At 41.8% G+C, this 21,920-nt stretch overlaps 1 protein-coding gene across 4 annotated transcripts in view; it reads left to right on the forward strand.

The window, feature by feature from the left end:
* The first annotated feature begins 4,607 nt into the window (after positions 1–4,607).
* Positions 4,608–21,920, forward strand: part of tcf7l1b (transcription factor 7 like 1b) — a 30,974-nt gene continuing 13,661 nt past the window's right edge. For all 4 annotated transcript variants that reach the window (XM_046034941.1, XM_046034942.1, XM_046034943.1 and 1 more), the window contains exons 1-3: positions 4,608–5,459; positions 5,580–5,652; positions 5,761–5,888. In XM_046034941.1, the coding sequence (XP_045890897.1) occupies positions 5,283–5,459; positions 5,580–5,652; positions 5,761–5,888 (378 nt within the window). In that variant the 5' untranslated portion in view covers positions 4,608–5,282. The remainder of the gene's footprint in view (positions 5,460–5,579; positions 5,653–5,760; positions 5,889–21,920) is intronic.

Raw genomic sequence — 21,920 nt, forward strand, 5'->3', positions numbered from 1 at the left:
TTGTCTTCTTGGAATTAAAATGATGGGAAATTAAAGTGAATATAAAATCAAGCCTGTAAAAGATTAATTTGCTGTATTTTTGTGCTGTAAACTGAGCTACACTGAAAAACTAGCGCCACACTGCATTAGCATCACCTCAATACCAGTGAGGGCCTCTTCCTGTCCATTTGGAAAATATAAGTACATTTTCAAGCTGCCGCACACTCCAAAAGGAGAGTGCTTTTGGCAGGCTTTGAAGCTCTCAGAAATAATGCTCCTTAAAAGCATCCTCTGCAATACAGAAAAACATGAACATGTATTTCAGTAAAGAGACGTGAGTGAGCACTTCTTAGCAACCATGTAAATACGCATTGGAGGACTTGGGCATGTTTGATGTCTTTTAAGTCTTATAATGTTACACCCTTTGCATGAGCTGCATTGATTAGCCTTTGTTAAGGCAATGTTCATTCATTCATGTCTTTCACTGATTCATTAATTAATTCATATAACTTCACTGGAGTCTGTCTGAGCTGTTAAAGCAGTGGACAGAAATGTGTTAATTCAGACTGTATCTCACCCCAATTAAATATTATTGTTTGTATTGTATGTATTTTTTCTAATTTGATCACTTAAAAATTAACACAGCCAACACTAATTTCACTAAAGTAGGATGCCTTCACTGAGCGTTGTTTCTGCAAACGTGAAAGGACACTACAAATGCAACAAAACACCAGAGAGAAGGAGAAGGGCAGGAACAAAACTTACTTTTTTCTTTTATTTCCCCTTCTTTGCACAGTTTAGTGTTTCAGTTACACCCTTTAGGCAGTAAAAACTGTCATCTAATCATATCCTCACACAGTCTTAAATGCCATATACGCCCATACCAGCCTGGAAAGGGGACCTTTCTGTGGATTAAAACGGATATGAGGTTATTTTTGTGAGATCCATGATTGCATGAGGCACTCCCATCCAGACTTAGTGTGATGACTGAGGAGGTGAGCTAATATGGCACAGTGGTGATACAAACAAGTTGTGTAAGTTCATCTGCAAAGGATCTTGCCCTTTGGTTGAAACGGCTTTCTTTCTATTAAATCTGTTGATCCTTCTGTTATGTCTGAAAGAAAGTTGGTACACACTTGATGTTCATCTAATTGGGTCATATGAGGGGGAAAATGTATTTCAAAATGTTCAAAAAAATAAAGATATCATGGATAATTCAACACCAGTGACATGTGCTGAATGATGTGAAGCCTGGAATCAGCCATTTATTGATAAAGACTCTAGAAAACAGGAGGACAACAATGTGTCATATATACTGTAAAAAAAAAGAAAGAAAAAAAAGCATCTTACAGGAAGAGCAGCATCATATAAAGATTCGATACCACATCTATTACAATAGTTCCAGATTTATTTTGTCCAATTTCCCTTTTTGCTGCATCTTGCAAAATCTCAAGCTGTATGAAATCAAATAAAGACATTCACGTGGGCCCTTTGGATTAATAAAAGAACATGACTTAGGTATGCTTCAAAGACAATCAAGGGAGACCTAAATCTCCTGAAGTGAGATAGATGGAAGCAGCAGTAGCACATTGTGTGATCTGACATGTCCTCTGCACACTTTAACTAGTATCATTAGAGAGCTTGACAGGGCGGGTTTGGCCTGGCAAGACACGTTGGGCACACTGCAGCAGATCAGAGGCAAGACAAGGGAAATGCTTTAACGCCTCTGAAACAGCGAGGCGAAAACGTGATGAGGGGATGGGAATTACTGCTGAATTAAGCACCACTTTGATTGGAAACTGATTGACCGATGGTTGGCAAAACATGAAAGGATGACCTTGAATTCTCCAAAGCGAGTATGGATTGGCACACAGCATCTCTCTCTCTCTCTTCCTTTCTCTCTTCCACTCTCAGTGTCTCTCAAACACACACACACACACACACGCACACACACAAACAGAACCGCAAACACACAAGCACACTCTGATAGAAACACACATCACGAGGAGAAACACATACATGGGTATCGACACACATGAGCGCTCCATCTCTGCTTTTTCACACTGTGTGTGTGTGTGTGTGTGTGGAGGGTGGGGTGGGGTGGGGTGGGGTGAACACAGTCACGTACGACAAGCCAGAGTTGTGAGAGCAACTTCAAAGTAAGGCAGATGCAGGGACAGCACCCTCTGAATAAATTTTCTGGCCACCAGTCGATCTGCCCCCAGGCTAAGATTGTGGCTGTTCGCATCTCTCCTGACCCCTCATCAACTCCCTGTTAAAACCAATCTCTCTCCAACAAGGCAGTCATAGAGAGAAGGGAGAGAGACATAGGTAAATGTAAAGGAGAACAAAATCCTCTTTCACATGTTACAGGTATAAAGACATTAATTTTTCATCACATCCTCGATTGTCAGGCTTCCCTAAAAGCAAACGTGCAGCTGCTTTGATGAATAGATCAGTGTAAGGGGCTTTATACCATCACAAAACACATAAAAGATACCTGAAATGTATCATGGAGTAATTATATATGTGTGTGATTGTGTCCAGAAAATAATTATGTTTTTCAAGCAAAGTTAAAAGCAATCAATTGATGTGCTTTATTTTCACACCAGCAACCATTTTGTAACAATAGGCATCATTTTGCTATTGAATCGGTGGCTTTCTCACTTTGGAATAAAACATTTCAGATGCGCTAGATTTTATTTATTTTTTTTATCTATCACAGAAGTGTTACATCTCACTGTGCTGTTACAGCTTACTGTGGACAACAGTCTACTTACTGCATGCCAGTGGTGCTTAATAGCACACTGCTGAAACTTAATGCATGTGTGAGAAGTGTCAGTATTTAAGAGATATTCTTGTTCAGCAACTGCTTATGCACGTCATTATTATTTTTCTATGTTGACTTGTTTTAATATTTGATTTCTTTATTAATCATTCATGAGGCAATGGTGCATGAGCACTGAATTATTGTAATTACACCTGCTGGGACACGCACAGTCCATTACTTCTCTGACATGTGGTACATTTAGAAGAAAAAAAATCTGTATTTTCTCTATTTTGTGTTGGTTTTTGGGTAAAGAAAACAATATTGTGTGTCAGTGTCAAACGGGTTGCATTATAAAACTGGATGAACAAAATGAACATCTTGTCTGGGCATCATTTGGAAAATGCGTTTTCTCACATTCTCTGCATACTGTAGCCCAGTAACAATGATATGTACCCTGAGGGCAAATGTTCACCTGTGTGTGTGCATGCAAGTGCAAATGTGTCTTTCTGTGTACAAGAAACCCACTGCCCATAACCACTGCATGCAATTCACAGAAACTGCAATATGCACCTACCGTATATGTAGGTTTTAACTGAATACAAATACACACACTGACGTGCACGCACACACAAACGCCCAGGAGGAGTGGTGATCTAATGAGGCCCGTGGAGACATTGCCGAATTGTCAGTCAACCCGGAGCTTGCTGACATGCAGTCGACAACATCAATGACTTCTTTTCTCAAGCAGGAGAAGCCTGTCGAATTGCATCAGAGGTAAAGAGAAGTCTGAGGTCCATTGGACTTGGACGGAGAAAGGTGGAGATGGAGGATGGGGTAACGAAATGTTCTACAACAACATAAGGGACACAAGAGTAACAGCTAACGTATGTGTGTTACAACTTAGAATGCCTTGCAACTTTCTATGTGCCGTGAGCATACACCACATTTCTTTTTGCATTTTAAGCACATCTCCCAGTCATGATTTAGATTTATGTGCAGGTTACTCCACAGGAACAAAGAAAAAAAAGAAGCTGTAACCACTTCCCTTGTTCTTCCAAGACTGCTTGCAAAAGTGGGCCTCCAATCCTGTTCCTCAAATCAACAATGGGGCCATGTGTTTAAGTCTAGAGAGAGAGAGCGAGAGAGAGAGAGAGGAGGAGAGCCAACTTGTCCTGCCATAGGAGGCCTGAATGTTCAGAGGCTCATTGCCTCACTCTGTCATGCCTACAGTTGTGCAATAATAGGCCACGCTCATCCCAGGTGTTATTGTCTTACCCAGCGTATTGTTTCAGGACACACAGACGTGCAATTTACATGGCAGTGTGTAATTATGACTTTCTCACCAAAGCCTGGCCTGTCATTTTCACACACATGGAGGCAGTGTGGTCTCTGGTGCTGGTCTGGACAACACTGGATCACTATACCACATGATAGACTACTGCTCAAATTAACTTCAACTCTTATAAAACATATAGGCCTACTTAGGGAAACACCTCATTTGGGCTTATTTTCATTTACAATAGGCCTACAAAGACAAAATTAGCAGATGGAAGGGTTTTGCTCCTGTTTTTGATCATTTATGCGATAGCTACGATAATAATAATTAATAATAGTAATTAATAACTATGTATTTCATGTATTTTGTTACTTTATTTATCCTATTATTTTCTGTTCAACTGCCCTTGATCATGTCATGTGTGCGTGGCTACGCTTCGGTGGCTTGAGGGTGAAGAATAGTTGATCTGCATGGTAGTGAATGAAGTGTCGGTTTTCAGTGCAAACTCCTCCCCTACGGACGGGCTGCGCTTTTCTTCCACTTGAACGACCAAGTAGTTTTTCAGGGCGCATTCCCCGGCAGCAATGTGGAGGGAAAGGGCGACTTCTTCCAGCTGAACATTTTATACTTTTGCAATCTGTTTTTTATTTTCTCTTTTATAGTTTAGGGAACTTTGCGTGCGTTAAGAGACAACAGCGAATCGTCGGGAAAGCAAGCGAGTTAGAAGTGAAGAAAACGTTTTTTTCCTGTTTTACTCCAGCCATTGTTTTCTTACACATGGATATTAGGAGATGAAACCGGACGTGTGTCTTGTTCTTGAGTAACGTCGAGAAACGTTGGACTCGTAGTTTATGTGGTCCCCGGGCTCTGTAGGAGGAGGAGAGAGAGTCCCATTCCTCAGCAGCACAACAAGGAGAGACGCACAGGGGCCACAAGTTGTCCACAAGCTGCGAAGGAGGCGAAACTTTGCCAAGTTGCTGCGCATCCGGCCACTGACGCCAAATATTCATCAATATTTTCTACCAGCGTCTCTGTTGCAACTTTAACTGTGGATTATTATCGCAAGGCTCGCCATGGACCGCGGGGTCGCCTTCAGAGGATGAAAAAGGAGTTTTGAGACATGAACAGTGTCTTGTAGTTAGTTTGCCACTCCAGCGGCGCGTTTGGACTACACCGATCTGATAAAAAAAGAAGAGAGAATTGTTTTCTCGCGATTGTTTTTCCTCTCCTCGATACTATACACACTGTTCTGCTAAAATGCCACAGCTGAACGGAGGTGGTGGTGATGATTTGGGGGCCAATGATGAGATGATTTCTTTTAAAGACGAAGGGGAGCAGGAGGAAAAGATATCCGAAAATGTATCAGCGGAAAGGGATTTGGATGATGTGAAATCCTCCTTAGTGAACGAGTCGGAGAGCTCGTCAGACTCAGAGGTAAGGGCACTGCAAATATAACACGTCCTCCACACTGCTCAGCGGGAAGAGAAATTATATTTAATGCTGTTGAAAGTTTCAATAGTTTCCCCTCCGTGTGTTATGTTCTCCCCTTGTCAGCCAGCAGAGAGGCGCCCCCAAACCAGACCCGACTTAGAAAGTTATGAGAAAGCCAGAGACTACTTCAGTGAAGGTAAAAAATAAACAAACATACAAACATCCGCAGAACTCTGTGTACTGTAACTTGTAATTATGTCGCTTTTGTGGCTTCACCAACCCTGACTTTTCTTTATCCCTGCAGCACTGAGAAGGCAGCAAGATGGTGGCTTTTTCAAGAGTCCTCACTATCCTGCCTACCCGTTTCTCATGATTCCAGACCTCACCAATCCCTACCTATCCAACGGTTCATTGTCTCCGAGTGCAAGAACAGTAAGTGTCCCTGTGGTTATGTTGCTCCTTTCTGTCCCTTTCTAAATTTTTCTTTCGCAACGTGTAAAAACTTTGGCCGTGCGTAAAAGTTCCTTGTGCACTGCCAGACCGCCATATTCCCTCCGAGTGGCCTCTCAAGGAGTACTAACTACTTCTTTGTTCTTTTTTTGGGGATATGCATTTCTCCCTGCCACCCACCCTCAACATGGCTTGCGTTTGACAACTTCTCATTTGGCTGAAAGTTCAGACGCATTAGTCATGCTTTTTTTAATTTGGCATGATTTATGACAGCTCCATGTCGAAAATACCCTGCAACACTAATTCTGGATCTTGATTATATAGGCTACTTCATAGCAGACTTTGTCTTGTCATGTGCTACTACTATTAATTGCAGGTAGGGACTTATATCTTGTAATGTAGAGTTTTAGTATTCTTCTAAAAATGTTATTTTAGAATTGCAAGATATTTTTAAGTTAGCCTACACCCTCCAGAGTGCTTTCCCTTTTGTACTTAGGGTGCTTTAATGGAGGCATTGCTATATTTTACTGACTAGTAACAGTTCAGTGTACTTTAGTGCCTACAAGCTTGTTGCACACATTCTCTACAGTAAATTAAAAGTTGTTCATGAAATCATATCCTACAGTAAGAACAATGTAATACCTTGCTTTGACACACATGGGAGGCATTTCACTGCTTTGTCCATGACAGTTGTTGTCCAGAGACTTTTAAAGTCTTAAGTAAGTGTTGTTGATGCAGAGTTTGCAATGAGTCATTTACTTGTTGCGCGGTTGCATCACATCAGTTGCCCATGAAACTGTAAAGGGGTTTTAACCAGTATTGTTGCATTTGTTCTTTTGCTGCTATTGTGTTTTTGTTTCCCAAAACAAGCCACACAAACAACAGGTTAATTAAGCACAGAGACACAATGCTTACAGTAATTTCACACAAGTCAGCAATGTTGCAAATGTGACTAATGAATGGCATGTAAGAAAGTTCATGGAAAGAATCCCACGCTAAGGTCAAAGAACATGTTTGAACCAGTAGTGACATTAAATACTGATTCCAAACAAACATGGCTGATTTTAAACAATTTAACCACCACCTTTTGGAATTGTAACCTATTTAATACAACTGGGGCTAATATGCAAACTTCCTTGAAATAATCCCCGCTGAAGAGCTGTGTTCCTCCGAGCTCGTCCATCCCCCATTCCATGTCACAACCCCCAAAAACAAGTACTATCGTTAAGGCCTGGCAGGCATCTGAATAAAAAGACCCCCCCCACACACACACACACACACACACACTTTTTTTTCTGTCTCCTTTTCAGTGTTCCAGGCCCACTCTCCTCGCCTCCCTCTACCTTCCATTCAATTAGAAAGGCGTTAGTTGACCATTGTTATTCTGAGCAGTCTTGATGGCTTCATTGGAGGTCTCCATTGGGGCTCATTAACTAAATGGCTACTCTGCTCACGCTAGCTGACGAGTTTCATAGGAATAACGTCAGAGATACACACACTGAAAAATAAATGCATCATAATATTTTGTGGATTTTTGCAGGGGCTGTTAGTATATGTTTTTATTATAAACATTATAGTTTAAAGTAATGGACTGAATTTTTAGCAGCCTGTTATGTAGCCTCTCGCTTCCTTGTGTTTTTGTCCAGCAAACCAAAGTTGAAAATTAAAATGGCTGTTCTTGTTGCTTGAGGCAAAGTAACAAATAATTGGAAAGGATTTAAAATTTGGAGGTATAATCCTCCATTTTAGAAGAGAAAAAAAGAATGAGGTCAATGGGACAGAGTGAGCTGACACTGTCAATCACCAGCGCAGCAGAAAACATGCAGACAGACAATGGCTGGCATACTTACCAGACGTCTTAAAGTCTCCATATTGCACATGGCTCAGTGTGAATGCAGTGAATTTGATTGATGAGAGGTTCCACTTAGTATGTTTTTAGGCTTGCATTTTTTTGGTGGGGGGGGGTCAGTTGGCTTGTTTACACCTGTAGATGAAGTTCAATACAGTCAGATTTACTGGTTGATATTTACCAGTGGCCTGCACCCGTGTCTGGCCAACAATTTAGTTTAACTAATGAGCTCCACAGCTACATTTACCATGCATAATCATTCTGTGGAATATGCCCACAGGGTCACCTAATTTGTGTTGTCACCTCCCTGCTGTTGAGACACAAACAATCCCAGGGCCTGCAGGCAGTTTATTATATTGTATGTCTTGGAAAGCCCTGTTGGGACCGACAGATTTGTTTTATAAGTGTGGTGTGGTATGTGGTTGTACTTGTACTGCATGAGACACATTAAAGTTATGTCTCTCAAGCAGATCTTGCGATTAACACCAGGCAACAGAGTCCAGGTAGAGAGCTGCCGTTTCATGGTGTTGAGAGCGAAGAAAATATGTTTTGTAATTACAGATAGAACAATGTGTGTGTGTGTCGTTTTTACATTTCTTGCATAAATCCTCCCTCTGGTCTCACAAAGTAGTATTTGTGTGTAACAATAAAGCAGTATAATGCATATATGTTCTGTACAAGTCAGTATTTAGAAGAACACACTGCTGGATAGTAGATACGAGTTGTTGCTTAAGAGTCATCGTGCAGTGATTTCACTCTGCAATGTGCTACATGATGAAGGATTTGAATCCCAAACTTTTCAATTTGGATGTGGCAACCCTATCATGAGCAATGAGAGACAGGCCTACATGGGATCAGCACAGAGTTCCCCTGAGGGCCAAGCATAACTGATTTAAAGCCTGCTCAGAGCTGACATTCTGCTGTAATCCACTGAGAGCTGAGGAGGAGGTTTTATGTTTGCAGAGATGTTCCACCAGACCTCTGCCTGCAGTGGGGTGCAGGGCCAGGGAGTTTTTTTTTCTCTCCCTCTTACTAAAGTCAGCCCAACAAATCCAGCTTATTGTTTGTGGATTCATTGACATGATTATCACCAAATTGTTCCTGTAGTGACAGACTAGTGCCAGATTTAATTGGTGAACACATACACTCTGCTTGACGCCACCTCTTGTCAGCTCCATCAGCACTTTTACATAACTCTGGGAGTACATCATCATCATCGCCAAAGAGCGAAATGCCTCTTGTGTGTGAGAGGTGGCGAGTAAGCAAGAGCGAGGTTAGCCGCTCAAATATATCTTCATCAAATACGCAGTGGGTCACCTGAACTCATGAGCATGATTGTTGAATGGAAAATTGTTTGAGATTGAGATATGAATGGGGAGCTTGTATAAGTCTGAACATGTCAGTGGCTGTGATTGCATGCCTCTCTGACTTCCCCCCCCCCCCAATTCTTTCGGCCGCTTTTGCTGCTTAAAAATGTGCAGACAAAGAAAAGTCAACACAGACATTGTCCCGCTGAATAAAAGGGCCTCTCCCTGCATAAGCAAACGCTGTTTGCATGGAGGTGTCGTTTCATCAGGTGGCTCACTTGGCATTTCACTCACCTTGCTGTGTACGTGTGTGCAAGTGTGCACCCGTGCGTCCATGCGTGCTTCACGTTTGTGTGTCTGGGTAGGGGTGGGGGGATGTTCAGGTGAAGCTCTGTGGATACTTTGCAACAGAGGGAACAGTGTACAGGGTTCACATTCTGACAACCCTCAGTGTTGTATTCCTGAACGTTAGCGCGCAAATATTTTTTCAACCAAGCACTGTGTCAACAGAGCTTGACATTTTTTGACTAGGTTGATAGTTTTTAAAAAGATTTTTTCTTCAAAGGCAAACACATCTACATCAATTTAGTGGCTCTGTTCAATTAAAAGCAGATTGCCAGCAGCCACAGAAATGCCATCGCTGGCAGAGAGCTCTCTCCCAGAGTGATTCATTTTGATAATGAACTCATTGCTTGGGCTTGAGGAAATTAAATTAAATTTTGGCAAAAAGTTTTGTTATGAAACATTACATTAGTTATAAGAAGGAGGGGGGAAGATTTGGGCTGATGTTTGCACTTTAACATTTTAAATAGAATTATTTCAAATAGAGGAATTTTAATTGGTTGCTGAATGAATTGTTACTGTACATATTTCAACAGTTGTACGTCTCAGCACTTATATTACACAGGGGCAATCGGGGTCAGGTCTAATTAGTGCAACACAAACCAAAGCAGTTTATCGTGGTGATTATAGTGCCATAGTGTGTTGATAATTTTCCACTTTAAGTGCCTTATAAATTACTCACTGTGTGACAGACGTCTAAATCAGCAGTCATAACTGGAGACAATACACTTTCTGTAATCTGTAGATTCACATACAGCCTCTGTATTGGCATTTTACAGAAACATGCAGTTTGCATTTTGTTTTCAGACCGTGGACGCTCATGCTTGCTTCCTAACTTCACTTGTATAGAACTGTGTGAAATGGTGTCAGTCCTGGTCTGTATCCTTCCCTCTTTGGTCTCTGTGGAAAGCATGAGCTGGCGTCAATTCCTCCCGCTACCCCATAGCCTGCTAGTTCACTACCTAACCCACCCACTCGCCCGCCTGACATTAGAAATTCTGTTTATAGCGCTCTCTGGCTTCTCAAGCGCGGGCCCCATCAGGAGCATCTCAGCACCCTTTGAGGAAAGGATAACCAACATCTCCCCTCTCCAGCCGCAGACTCCCCATGTTCAGTGACATCAATGAATCCCTTTGATGTGCCAAGATGAATATGTGTGCAAATGTGTTTTTATCAATTAATGTGTTTTTCTCATTTGCTATGTTTGGCCAGAGCTACAGTGCAGTTTGGTACATCACTTTTCCCTGTGAAAATTTGGGCAAACTTGTGTTTCAGTTGGGAGACATTTAGCCAAAGGGTTGGCATCTCTAACACACCTGAGTTCACGCCAAAACTGCTTTTTTTATTTAAAGATGTGTTTTTGACCGTGTCTTTATCAACATCCTAACAACAACAAAAAAACTCCTATTGTAGAGTTAGAAGCTCAATAAACACCAAAACTTGTAGCTATTTATAGAGGAAACTGCTGGTCATGTCTACACATGTTCTGTCTCTACTTTTAAACAATTGCAATCCTTATGTAGTGAGTGGATGGTCACTGCAGGGTTGAGCCATGATGACAAAGACTTGGCAGAGGGGAAGACAAAGATTAAAGCAATGGAAGTCTTAAGCTTGTTATCTGTAGTCCTCCACAGCTGGTAATTATCCCAAAAGTAAAAGAAAAGTTTTTGGAGATGGGGATGTGGGAGGTGGAGACATATCATGTGTCATGTGAATACCAACTTAGTCATGTCTGTTCTGCGGTATTAATCTGGAATCCTGGTGTTAGGGGGGTGGGGCCCTGGATTTATCAGGGGGGTATAGACTCACTTCCAGGTGTCCACCGAATCGTCAATCTTATTTATTCAGTAAAAATCCCTTTAAACTCCAAACAGGAGCTCTTTGCAGCTTCAAGTCAAGCTTCACAAATTAAATATATTTATTTTTTTGCCTGCAACTAATTTTTTTTTAATGATTGTTTTTTTGATTAATTGTTTAATCCTTTGGACAAAAGACTTTTAGAAAATAGTGAAAAATGTCTATTATACTTCCCCTGAGCCCAAGAACAATCCATCTAAATTGCTTGTTTTGTCTGACCAACAGTCCAAAACACAAAGACATTCAGTTTACTGTCACATATTACTTAGATGTTCACTCACAGTTGAGAAGCTGGAAGCAGGAATTTTTGCTTTAGAAATGACTGAGCTGTAGAAGGGATCATTACAGATTAACTGGTAATGAAAATAGAACTCACTTGCAGCCGCACTTCTATCTAACTGATGGGTGCTAACTGATAGGTGGTAGTGATGGGGGGCTGTCCCATGTAAGTGTATATGGCGCTTTTGTAGCCATAACCACTACTGTTTAGCTCGCATAAAGAAATGTTTTCCCTCTATAATTGTACCTTAAACGCTTCCCTCCATGCTAATAAAACGTGATTGTACAGCAGGAAGAAAAAGAAATAGCTCTAAACAGGGTTTCATCAGTCTGGTATTCCAAGCAGCTGTTTTCAGTTTAAGCACTGCAGGCAGCAGGAGAGAGAAAGAGAGAGAAAGAGAGAGAGAGAGAGGGAGAGAGAGGGAGAGGGAGCAGGCTGGAGGAGAGATTGTTGATGAGATGCGGTGGTGGGAGCATAAACTGGGGCAGATACGGGTCCTGCTATTCCTTTGCCTGTTATCCCGAGGTGGGCCGGCTTCCAGACCTTGAGGCACTCACTTATCTGAGGGATTCTGTCTCCCACAGAGCACAGTTTCTCAACCGTAGACCACAATGCTTTGCCATTCCCTTGCAGTCACAGCCCAATCAGCAAACAGCAGGAGGCTATCAGATCATGCACATGTTGCATCAGTACTACTGAGATTTGTATCAGGCTTCGCTTCAGTTCACATACAGGCCATAGAAGAGAATTCTCCCGAGTGTGTTAAAGGCCATGTCATACAGTGCATGTCTAGTATCAGTGAGGTTGTAGTAGTCATACTAAATTAAGAAGAGGATGGATATCCGTCCAGGATGAGGTTAGCTGACAAGGAGCAGAGCAGCTGTTCTTCTTGTAGAAGTTATAAATCAGTTGGCTGCTTCCCACTGAGTTTGTCCTGCAATGGTAGAGCGAGTGTGGACTGCCGGTGCAGCTTGTGGCCCCTGACTGACACGTCATGTCAACATATTGCACCTGCATACACGAGCAACCTACTGTAGCAGACTGTAACAACTTTATGGTAGATTGCTTTAATTAGATTATTGCTTTACTCATATTAAGTTCCTTTTCCTCTTTTATATATTTTATATTGCAGCGTGGATTTGTCTTCAACTGATACTGATACCTATGAAAAAACAAAGATTAAAGCTATAAACTATAAGCTAACTGTTGATGTAACTAATGAGAGTGTCGTGCCATCTGTAATCTGAATTCAGCTCTGGCTCTAAAAACAGTCACAACTTTCTTTAAAACTGTAATTTTAGCTGTTATTTTAAGTGTCAGTGTATCTTGGTGGTTCGCATAATATCATACAAAAAGTAATTATTTTCATTTTACATTCTACAAAACAGACTTTTCTGTAATTTTCTGTAACAAATAAACAAACAATAAAAGTGTAAATTTGTCAAATAACTATGGAAGTTATTAGTCCGCTTTTCATTTTTTCTAAATTAAGGTCAGGTAAAACAATTTTGGTTAAGGTTAGGAAAGGGATGACAGGAGTTTTTAATAAATGATTAATGTAAAAACCAGCCTGGATGAGTCCAGGCTAGACTCATCCCCATGAGATCAGGCTTTTTGTCCTAATACTGATGATAACTTAACCTCTAGGTGCCCCTTGTTTCCCTCAGTTACCCTTCTAAACCAATTGTACTTGTTAAGAAGTCACAATGTTCTGCAGAGCAACAAATGTGATTAAAGCCGAGCAAAGGCACAAGTCATCTAAAATGTGTAGCCCCCTTATCTGGACCCAGACTTGTGAATCCTGTTAAAATAAATAGCAGAAGCAGCAGAAACCTCTGATGGGCGGATATTTTTGTGTTGAATCTCACTCTTTCTGACCTTATCTCCTCAATTTAAAATTATGAGGTAGTGTTCTTGATTAGTTGGGAGTAATAGCTGTTGTTGAGGGCATAAGAGAGCCTTTAGTGATGGCGGGATTTCACTTGTGCCTGCCTGAGATGGTCAGCATCATTAAGTTTTTTAGTACTGAGATTTTATCATTTGATATACTCAGGTTTGTCTTGTGGTAGTGCTCTTTCTATAAAATCCACATTAGCGTGAGGTGAGTCTTGGATGATGATGATGATTCACGTAAGGGGGTTGGATGGCAGCTCCACACCTCTGCTGACATAATCCCTTATCCATTTACATGCTAGATACCAAATCCCTACAAATGTGACTGACCTATTAGCTTCAAATTTAGAGCTAGCTATATTAGAAAGGAAGATCTAATCAGCCCTATATGACATGGAGCAGGCCACGGAGCCCTATTGTTTGATTGGTACATGGGTTGGAGGGGCTGGCTATTGGAAATCCCTGAAGCAGGCTTTAGGGGCAGGTCTGATTCTCGTGTGAAATGGGAAGACTCTATAGCTCTCGGCTGACTTGACTGGGGCTGTATGGGTGTGTTGGCAGGGGGAGCGCCGGTCATGAATAGGGTCTTTGACTACCTCAGACTTGCCCTGAAAGGCAGGACAAAGACCCTAGGGCAACGGCTTAGAGCCTCACAGCTGAGCTACAGAATGCTTGGCCGAGTCTTCCTCCCTCCTTGCCTGATTTAAATACTACAGTGGCTTTCAGCATTCTGGCAACGGAGGCTTGCATTCACTGCAGCACATTTACCATCAACTTTTCTCTCTGTTTTTGTTTACAGTATACGAATGCCAGAGCTGTTTACGTAATCCATTGTATAGGATCCATCTGAGGTGCTGGTGAATATGCATCAGTGACTCTCTTAAAACCGCCTGAAGATTAGCTTCATGTTGTTCGTATTAAGCAGAATTTATTTGGATACAGACTAACTGGTGGCATATGTGTTTATCACTGCTAATCACAACTCTACACTGAGTCGTTAATTATGGAACATTTTTGCTTATCTTCGTGCAAGATGGAGATGTTGGCAAGTAAACAAGACGAGACTTGGTGCGCACCTCTAATTGCTTGATTATTTTTGACAGATCAGTGCGACTCTTCAGCTTCGAGATTTTCAGGGGCAGAATAAAAAGCCATAAATCTTCTTTGCAGAGTTAATGGGGTTATTTGAGTCCTGTCCAGACACTCTCTCCCCACAGAGTGTCTAGTTTCAGATGTCACTCAGAGCTTTGTTTGCCCCCCAGGGTGAAGGGTTAGAGGTCAAGGTTCAGGGCCAGTTGGCTGAGTGGCCACAAAAGCCCAGGCTTCCCCTCAGCACATCCGATCCCTTCTTCCACACCAGCCTGCAGCCACAATGAAGGGATCGGTTTGCAACATTCGCCTTTTCTTATTATAACCTAAAACTAATTTTCGCTTATGTCAGGAATTGTAAGGCGTGTAATTCACAGTTTCACAATGAGGTCATAAAACTAGCTTAGGTTTACGGCTTGAGACTTTAATTGTTTCGCAGTGGAAACTTCAGTGCAGTTCTTGTTTTAGAGGAGTCTTGTTGCATTTGCTGTCCAGCTACTGTGTAGGTCCATTAATACCATAAAAACATTCTTTAATTGGTGTTATTTGCATGATTTGAGAGTTTAGATTTCTGAGACCTTCTTTCTCTGTCGACATTAACAATCAACAGTTACACCTCAGTAAAATTTCACATCAGCCCGTTGAAAAAGTTCTCTTTTTCTTTGTTCAAAACACCTCCGAAACTTTGTGAGCCCACAACCTTGCCCACATCAGCCACCACCCACAACCTCAACTTTTCTCCTTGCCCCACCACCACCACCCAAACATGTCCTCCAGCCAGGTTTATTATGCCGTTTCACGCAGACCAAAATTGCAGCTGCATGGAGAACAATCTGGAGCACATTAGCTCAGGCGCTGTGATTTATAAATTGTTTCTCAGGCCATAAATCCCTGCTGTAATTGTGCACAAGCACCCCTCTCTTTCTCCAGTAACTCCCCCTTCGTTCTCTTTCTTTCTCTCAGTCTCTCTCTCATTGCAGCTTACAGTTCTGGGGTTAACACTAATTGTTTGCAGAAGTGTGCAGTTTGGATTGAGTAGACGTTTGTTGCGTTGTGGCGCAGCTTTTGGGGCTCGCTGAAAACAGCTCTTCATGAAAGATAAACTTTCCTGCTTTTTTTCATGTTGTTCGTAAACCTTTTCTGTCACGTGGTGTGAGCTAAACGTCCAAAATGGGATATGAGCATTTTGTCTTCAGCTCCATGTTACTGTGCTTCATGCTCTGCATTCCTGAATACTGTGTAATTGTAAGGGGCCTCTCCTAAACTCTGTCCCTGGGAATTTGATATTTACAGCAGCCCCTGATCGTAATCACCTTGCCGTTTTCATTATACTGTATTGAAACTGAAAGATAGCAACAGCTGTATATATTGTTTTAAAAAGCATGTCCAGCCTTGAGTTCTCACTGGTCTGCTTAATGTTATGAAGATGTTTTTCAGCAACTTTAAAAACTGGAACAGATCTTTCTTCTCAAATTGTGTAAAAAAGTATTTTATTCAAAATTGACAGAACAAAATAAAGATGTTCTCAGGAGATAAGCAACCCCTTGCTTATGTTTCTACTCCATTGTTTTACTTTCAAGAGACCTGATGAACCTTGAAGAGGTAGGGGACCTCATGACCCAACCTCATCCCCCCTTACGACTCCTGTAGAGGCGTTTTCTCCAACCCTGAAAACCTATACATTCTTACTGGGAAATGTATTCTTTACAAAGTTTCAGACATGTAAGAGGTTCCTGGATGTGAAAGGGAATTAAATTTATAGCCAAATCACTAGATCATGATTTAGCGCTCAATATCACTACGCACAGCACGATGAAAATGAAGCCTGCATATTGCAGAGGAATGATTTTTACAAATATTTCAGGTATAAAAATGCACTGGGAAATGTCATGGTCGTAAGTTTTGCACTTATGTCGCACACTCTGGAAGTTTGATACTACTTTTGAAAATATTTTATATCTGTGTAATATACCAAGCATTTTATGTAAAATTAGATTATTTTCAGGCCAAAAACATATGATTTTTTTGTTGTAATTTGTTTTGGAATACGAAAAATGGCAAATAAGAGCTTCTAGCCCAATTGATTAATTGATGGCACTTTTTTTTTTGTCATATGCCTTTACGTATTTCTAGAAGTGTTCATAAATGATGTTGGTTTAATTTCAAACAGGCAACCGCTCTGTTTTGCTGAGGGCTGAGTGTCGAAGCATACCTGTGCCGTGTGAATGTGTCTGTGTGTTTGAGTAGAGCTGCAGGGGCAGGCGACTGGGGCGGGCGGAGAGGAGACGGAGAGTGGAGTGACTGGGGTTAGCAGTGGGGTGATAGGGATGTCAGGTAGTAAAATCTGAGATGAGAGAGGGCCCAGAAGTCTGTGGGGCCTGGAGATTTGTGCACTCAGAGAGCAAACACTGGAGGCATCTGCAGGCAGCTGTGTGTGGGGAGGGGGGAGGGAGGGGCTGCTGCTTAGGACAGGGGGGTGGGGGTGTGGAGCTGGGTGGTGGTGTTGGGTGGTGGTGAAGAGAGGGAGGAGGAGAGGGGGGGTGGACTTGCACAGTGAACACAATCAGCCCTCTGTTTTCATAAGACTTGTGGTATGTGAGAGCAGAAACAAATGTGTTTAATTTAGGCCCCTTTTTTTTCTCCCTCTTGCCTTCTCTACTGCACCCACTTATGCCCACCTCAGTTTTTCAAAACTGACGTTTTCCCTTCAAAATGCCTCCTTGCCTCTCCTGCCACTGTCAGCTGCTTTAAGGAAGTTTAAAAAAAAAAGAGCCAAGAAAAGCTTTAAAAAAAATAGAAACAATCACCCACTGTGCCCTGTCAGAAAAAAAAAGCCACACTTTTAGCAGACGTACTCAAATTTACTCTTGGAGGGTGGGGGTAAATATTTATCTGCAATTTCTGGAAAAAGAAGAGAAAAAGATTATTTTTATGTCTTCCCCGAGAGTTTGGAGTGATTACTGTGCTGTGGTATTTGTCCTGTTCTGTGTGAAGAGTGCATGCTGGACTTATTATTGCCTCCTAAATGCCTTGGCAGGAAACTCAGTATTATATTGGTAGCCCATGCTGTCTCCAGTCAATTTGTGTTTGGTCATAAATGAAAAATTCAGGTCTCACTTATGTGTCATTGGCGTAGACTTGGATGTACACACCTACACTTAGAAACACACACACACACACACACACACATTTGATTTCTAAGTCGAGCTTTACTGTAAACATCCAGCCAACCACTGGTAACCACCTTGTGTTCTGGAGTTAATTATACAGACGTTTACGGCTGTGAATTTCAATGAAACGGGGCTACTCCCCAAACAATAAAGAGTTGTGTTCCTGTGCGACTGGACAACAATGCTACAGGACATGGAAAAGCAGCATCTTTGACATTTGAGGTGTAGGCTGTCTTGACATCAGATCACACTGACATTAAGCGGAGCAGTGTGCAACAATTGAAAGCAGATCTCCCAGGTATGGGAAACCACATAACTGACTTCACATAATTGACTTGAATGGCTTTGCACCCTCCTCTCTGTCTTTATGAGATGGCCTTGCTCTTACCAGATGCATAATTATTTTCTTGTGTGTCTAATTATACAGTGAGTTTTATATGACCTGCTGTTGTGCTCTGTACCAGAATTTACTCACTTATTCCAAACTTTAACCTCAGCGAGACTGAAGAGCTTTTCCTTTAACTGCATCTGATTAAAAGTACCTGAAAGTCAGTGAGACAGAATAAGAACAATGGCGAATTCATTTAACGACTCATGTGAGCTCCACGGTAGCACTGTAAAGCTGTGGTTACAGGAAGTAATAACTCTTATACTCTTATCGTGCAAAAGGAAGAAAGAAAAAAAAACAATGCTGATTCAAATAATTGCTTGAGTTGCTAAAATGCAAACTCTTGCTGAAGTCGCAGCTCACTCACTGGGACAGAATGTTAAAGAAGTGTTTTAGGGGAATTTAGTTTGGCCTTGTATTCTGTTAATTCTGTTTTATTACTGAAACAGCAGTAAATTCACTCCCTGGACTTTTCAAATAAACCCAGTTAGCTGGCCAGTTTGGCCTTGTACAGAATATGCATGAGGCTCTCATATGACACCATTGCTCATTGACTTTTTAAAAAGTTCAATCTATGTATGCATGCTACGTACAGAAGTGGATGGAGCTGCGGGCAGAGTGTGTAACCATCTTAGAAAAACCTTGACGCTATGTTGTTAGGACCTCCCTCACGCTGCCTCCCCTCTTCACTCTCGTCTCTCCCTCTTTGCACTAATAGTTCTTTTGTGTACAAGGGCACGTTAAGAGGCCAATGAGCCTGGCCTTAATAGGCCACGTTGCCATAGAAACCACAGCACTCTGGATGTCTGACCTTTGACCCATTTTTTTTTACTTGCTGTGAATAAGAGTGCAGGACGATCAACCAGGTCACAATAGAGGCCCGGCAAACTGAGGGAGTGCCCCTGTCATAGTCACTTAACTTCATTCCTCTATGGGCTAATGGACACTTCAAATGTGGTAGCCATTAGCAAGATGCTATCTCCACTGCAGGACCGCAGACTTCTCAGGGTTAATATAATGTAATCCAGGAGACTAGGCTTTGTATGAAATCCAAGTTATGAACTGAAAAGGGGAAACTAATAGTTCTTATAGTTTTTTTAGGTGCCTGATGTGACTGATCTAAATACAGTTAGATGAAACACATCTTCACCAATAAAATTTCAGGGCCCGAAATAGTCTGTTTAAACGAATACTATAATTTATCTACCAGTTACACTATTTTAGTTGTCTCTCTCTCTTTGTACCTTTCTTTAAGATAGCTTTAATTAATAACTTCCTCCCTGACTAATCTACTTACTTCATAGTGGACCGGATAATAGGACATGGTCCCCATTCAGAAAATTTTACAGTGGCCCAATAGTGCATTGTGGGTCTGACCAGCTGAGCTGGTTGTCGTTTCCCCATCAATTACACACTAATTAGCACAATGACTGCCGAGGTTTGCTTAAGAATTGTCAATGTAATTGCCTCTAATATTGGCAAACAATGAGCCTTAATGCAAACTTTGAGACAACTCCGGGGCTACTTATCACACTGTCTTTGTCCCAAAAGCTTTAATTGTGTTTCATGCATAGATCAGGTTGAGGTATCAATGGCCCCGCATGAGCAGGTGATATCAGCAGAATAAACCAGGGAGGGACTGTTGTGTAGGGGGCCTGACAGGGCTATTGTCTGAAGTTGCTGTTCATATGGACAGGGGACGGTAATTAACACCTCAGCCAAACAGCAAGCTGTGCTGCCCATTTGTTTTCTGTTGGGGGGTAAAAGAAAACAATAGGGAGGGGTTCTCCACACAGTAGGTGATTGACATTATCTACTGGAGCGATCCGTGGAGGCATTCCTGTTGCTCCGGCATTCACCACAAGTTGGGCAAAGCTATTTCACAAGAGTTAGGCCTCGTCTGAGCTGCCACTTGATAGATATTGACTCTTTTATTTGTCTAATTGTTTGCTCTTGATTGATTGAGTTAATGCAATTCAGCACAACAACACATTTAATCTGTTTTAGATAGTAATAGCTATTTGGCACTACTATCTACTGTTTTTCAGAATCAGGATGTTTTTTACATTTCACATAAATATTATTCTATATTAATATTACTTTTGACTTTACTTTTTGTCTGATTGACAGTCATTATGACTTCAGCAGCGACAGATAGTTTCTAGCAAAGTTTGGGCTTTTTTTCTGTCCCCTTGGCAGAGTGTCTGACTTAGTTTGACAGCAAATGTCCAGACATCTGTCTCTTCTCTGTGCTCTGATGTTGGCCTGCAGTATGGCACCACACACTTCAGAGATGACAAAGACTCTTGGCTGTGTTTTCCTCTGCTCTGTGAGAGCAATGTAACAATTAGAACCCAGCTCTGGCAGGCCACATGCCCCAGAGCATATGTTGCATTCTCTCTGTTCAAAAAACCAAAGGGCTCCAGTGTAGCTTTTTGGAAAATTTCAGTGGCTTCACTGCCACCTTTGTCGCATCTGGGTCCTGTAAAAGTAGCACATTCTACTGATGTCTATTCTGAGTGTTGGAAGCAGGGAAGGTTGGAAGACAATTAGAGAGCTATGAAAATGGATCAGCTAAACTTCACTTTAGTTACACATTTCTTTCAGTACTCTGTCCGAGTCTGTTTACCAGAGCTTCCAGCTCCCAGGCTGAAAGCGACATTGCTATGGGCCCTGACCATATGTTTGTATTTGTTTCCAATAAAATAAGGGCACGTGTAAAACATTACTAAATGTCTTGCAGTTACATTGATATTAGTGTATCTCCTGTTTCAATCTTTTACTAACATTTAGTATCACTTAAGCCATGTCATAACTATTTGAATCATCAGTTTTAAGTGCTGGCTCTCCTTCAGCTGTCCTAACTTTTTTTCTTACACTTCCCTTGTATTCTTTTTTTTTCACTCTAACAGCGAGAAAGTTTTTGCTGAGCAGTATGGCCCACAATTCCTCTCCTTTTGTTTCCTGAAACAACTCATAGACCCAAACACCCTCCCTCTCTCTCCCTCTCATGTGTTTGTGAGTGGTATGCTGCTGTAGTCTGGACTGAAGCTAATGTGACAGTGTGCGGCTGGCATTACCTGGCTGGATGTTTCAGGGAGTGTGTGAACAGTTGTTCCATAGGGCACACTGGCAATTAAAAGAAAAGTAGGCGCTCAGAAAAAAGTGCCTGGGGGCATGTTCCTCAGTCCTGGCAGAAGCTGTCAAATAAGGGATGGATTGGGTGGGAGAGCTGGGGTGGGCACGGCCGGGCAAAACCAAACGCTCACAATAGCGCTTGTTTCATTTGTGGAAGGACTCATGATTGACATAGATTAGACAGAGAAAACTGCATTGTTTTGGATTTTCTCTCCAGAGAGTAGCATTCATTAGGCACCAGGCACACAGCAGAGTAAAGTTTCAATAGGGAGCTAGGAGCCTCTAAAAGCAACTGCCTCCTGACAGTTGTATGGACTTGGGCCCATTAGTTGGAACCTACGATTCAGCCCTGAGCAGTATAGTGAAAATGAAGAGGGCTGATGTCAACTCCAAGAATTCCCCCCCTTTTCGAAGGAAAAAAGGGACCCCCTTCCCCCTGCTCTGTTGGACCCCAGCTGTCAGGAAACAATACCCTCTGCCTGCTCCGACAAACTCATTCCTGAAAATGTTTTTTTTTCCCTCCTCTCCCTTTCCCCCCTCCTGCTATAATGTCTTTTCCATTTTTAACCCACAGTCATCCAAGCTTCCTTCCTGCTTACAAACCCTAAGTGATGAATGAAGTTTTAAAAATCAAAACCTGAATGCCTGACGTCTTCAGTTTGCTTGTTTGTCAACATTTATCCTGCACCAACTTTTAAAAA

This window comes from Micropterus dolomieu, linkage group LG21 (assembly GCF_021292245.1).
Source record: "Micropterus dolomieu isolate WLL.071019.BEF.003 ecotype Adirondacks linkage group LG21, ASM2129224v1, whole genome shotgun sequence".
In the NCBI taxonomy this organism is placed as follows: Eukaryota; Metazoa; Chordata; class Actinopteri; order Centrarchiformes; family Centrarchidae; genus Micropterus; species Micropterus dolomieu.